Here is a 2659-nt window from a genome sequence, read left to right as displayed (position 1 = left end):
TAGATTTATTAAGATTCCTCTAAATTTAATTGATAAATTTGAACTTCAATATTTCATTATCAAAATATTAAAATGAAAAATATTTTAACAATGAAAAACAAATTGACCACACAAATTTATAAGAATATACAAATTTAGAATATTGATATATTTTGGCCATGTGGATGCTGAAGCCAAAAGAAAAGTTGATATTGAGAAGGATACAATTGGAAAGATACACAGACGTTGAAGGCCAAGGTTTGAAATTATATTTGAAAAATGCGAGTTGGTTATGTGCGAGGAATAAACTTGTGTTGTACGTGTTTCAGGTGGGAAGAGTAAAGTAGCCGTTTCTGATTTCAGCTGCAGAGTCGTTATATGTGGGGTACTAGTGCAACCAACTCTAAAATGTGACTCCATAATAATAATAATAATCAACACCATGCGCTCCCTTGTTCCACAATCCACTTCCACGTTTTTATCATAATCTAGCAACCCACTCATTTCTTCCTTGCTTCCAAAGTAATCTACTTCTTTTCATAACCGCCATGACAGATGATCTCACGAATAGACCCAATTATTCTTGTTTGCCTGTCAGATCTCCTCCATGAAAATATTCAGGAAATGTGTGTATTTGATCATAGCTCCGCATTGTTCCTGCACCAGTTGAATTTACTTTAAAAGTTACGACCTTTGTTAGTCTATCTCCCAAAACAGATTTAGGGTTTTTGAAACCATGAATCCTGCAAGAGGAGATTTGAGCTTCAGAGAGCAATATATGAAACGCCTTGTTATGGCTCTGAATGCTCTCAAAAAGACCACCACAAGAAATCCAGGAAGGGAAGAGCGAATTGGAGGCCCAGGTAGCAACATAAAAATGGCAGCAGATGTAACACTTGCGCTCACTGCAAATCGTCGTCCAGCATGGAGCCGCGCACTCCTCAACAGAATTTCCAGCAATGAGAAAAATAGACCCACACTAAGAAAAATTTTGGGTTCGAAGAAATTCCAAGCAGTAATAGTGGAGAATGTTAGATGGAAATCTAGGCCGATGTTGCACAAAAGCTCACATATACACAAGCACAAGAAATCTCATGGGACGAGGGCGAGTCATCTTTTATCATTATACAGATATTTCAGTTCTAAGAGACTCGAACTTGCGACCTCATCCGAGAAAATTTCCTTTGGGAGGCGTAGAAGGAAGCTGCAGAGATTAGTTCCAGGTGGGAACTTAATGGGCACTTCTGGTTTGATTAGAGAAACAGAAGATTACATCAGATCTCTCACAACACAGGTAGATGTTCTACAATCTCTGGTTAATTATGTGAATGCAGATACCCAAAATCATGCTTAGAATCGCTGGCCATGTTTGTTAAGCCAGTCTAATGGCATCAATATCTTTAAATCCATTGTTAACTGGCTAAAACAACAATATTGTCTCGCGGGTTGGTAACATTTTATATTGATTTGCCCGGGTCAAAGTAGCTTTTGATCTGCCAAAGTACATGATATAAATTATGTTGATCTATCAAAATATAATAAGTATCGATTAAGTGTGCAACACCATATTATCAAAAGTATCGATACTTGTTATATTTTTCACACTACAAAGAGTTCTTTAATTAGTTTTCAAATGGGTGATATTTTATATTTAGACTTTTCTTGACATTTATTTTATAGATCGCTTGAGTTTATTTGTTGTCTCTTATTCTAATATTTTGATAGGGACTATATGTTGTATATTTTTACGTTTTATAGATTTTGATAGAATGGTAATATCTAAGAGAATACAAAAATAATTTGCACAAAAAAATAGTATTGTTTATCCATTAATTATAATTATTTAAAATACTTATGTTTCATGTTTAGATTAGATTATTTTTAAAAGGGTTTGTTCCCATTACATATCAACCATCAAAGAAAATGCTTGAATCTCACAAGGGCTTGAGATTGGGAAATGAAAAAGAAATTCTTAAAGAATAAATTAATAGAAATAATAAAATCAAGAGACACTTATGGGTCACTGAGATACCTGAAGCCATCATCTGCCTAACATTCTTTGCAAGATGTGAGGCTTTATTCAAAGGAAACCTCCTTGGTAGAAGTAGATAAACCTAACACATAATTTAAATAATTAGAGGAAAGACAAGTCTCTACTATTGTCTTGATCATTTTGTGATGATGAACACTACAATGAGCAGAAAGTTGTGGATCCATCTACCTATGTTTCTTTTTCATTTTCTTTGATTTCTTTTACAGAATATAACTAGTGGTGGTCAAATTCTTGTTCATCAAAGGGTCCCTTAGTTCTCTTTCAGTGCATGGACTTCCTCTCCCAATGACTTATATTTTCCACAGAACCAATTTCTTTCTTAATTGCTTGCAACTCCTTATCAGTGCTACCTCAATAATCAAAAGAGGCCACCACATTCTTCATAACGCCCTAGATGCCTTCTTGGATAGATTATTTTTGCCACTCAAGCACACCTTAAATGCCAAATATTCCAAAGTTTGAATATTTGGTTAGCTACATGAGTTGGTAGAACTCTAACAAAAAAAATCACATTTATATTGAAGGTCTTATATAACTTTTCCACTTACACTTAATGTTGGTTGATAATATTCATATAAAAAAAAAAAATTGAGATTATGAACTCAAATCAGAAAGTGCATGATCACT

The 2659-nt window shown here is 34.1% G+C and overlaps 1 protein-coding gene across 1 annotated transcript; it reads left to right on the top strand.

Annotated features, from left to right (window-relative positions):
* The first annotated feature begins 465 nt into the window (after window positions 1-465).
* On the top strand, window positions 466-1540 carry LOC149564588 (transcription factor IBH1-like 1). The gene has a single exon (XM_089816889.1). The coding sequence runs from the start codon at window positions 716-718 to the stop codon at window positions 1331-1333; it is 618 nt and encodes a 205-aa protein (XP_089673015.1). The 5' UTR covers window positions 466-715; the 3' UTR covers window positions 1334-1540.
* The last annotated feature ends 1119 nt before the right edge of the window (window positions 1541-2659 follow it).

Source organism: Cupressus sempervirens, chromosome 3 (assembly GCF_028749045.1).
Source record: "Cupressus sempervirens isolate cs-2001-9-10 chromosome 3, ASM2874904v1, whole genome shotgun sequence".
Lineage (NCBI taxonomy): Eukaryota > Viridiplantae > Streptophyta > Pinopsida > Cupressales > Cupressaceae > Cupressus > Cupressus sempervirens.
Note: the sequence above shows the minus strand (reverse complement) of the source record. Positions and strands in the feature narration are given on the sequence as shown.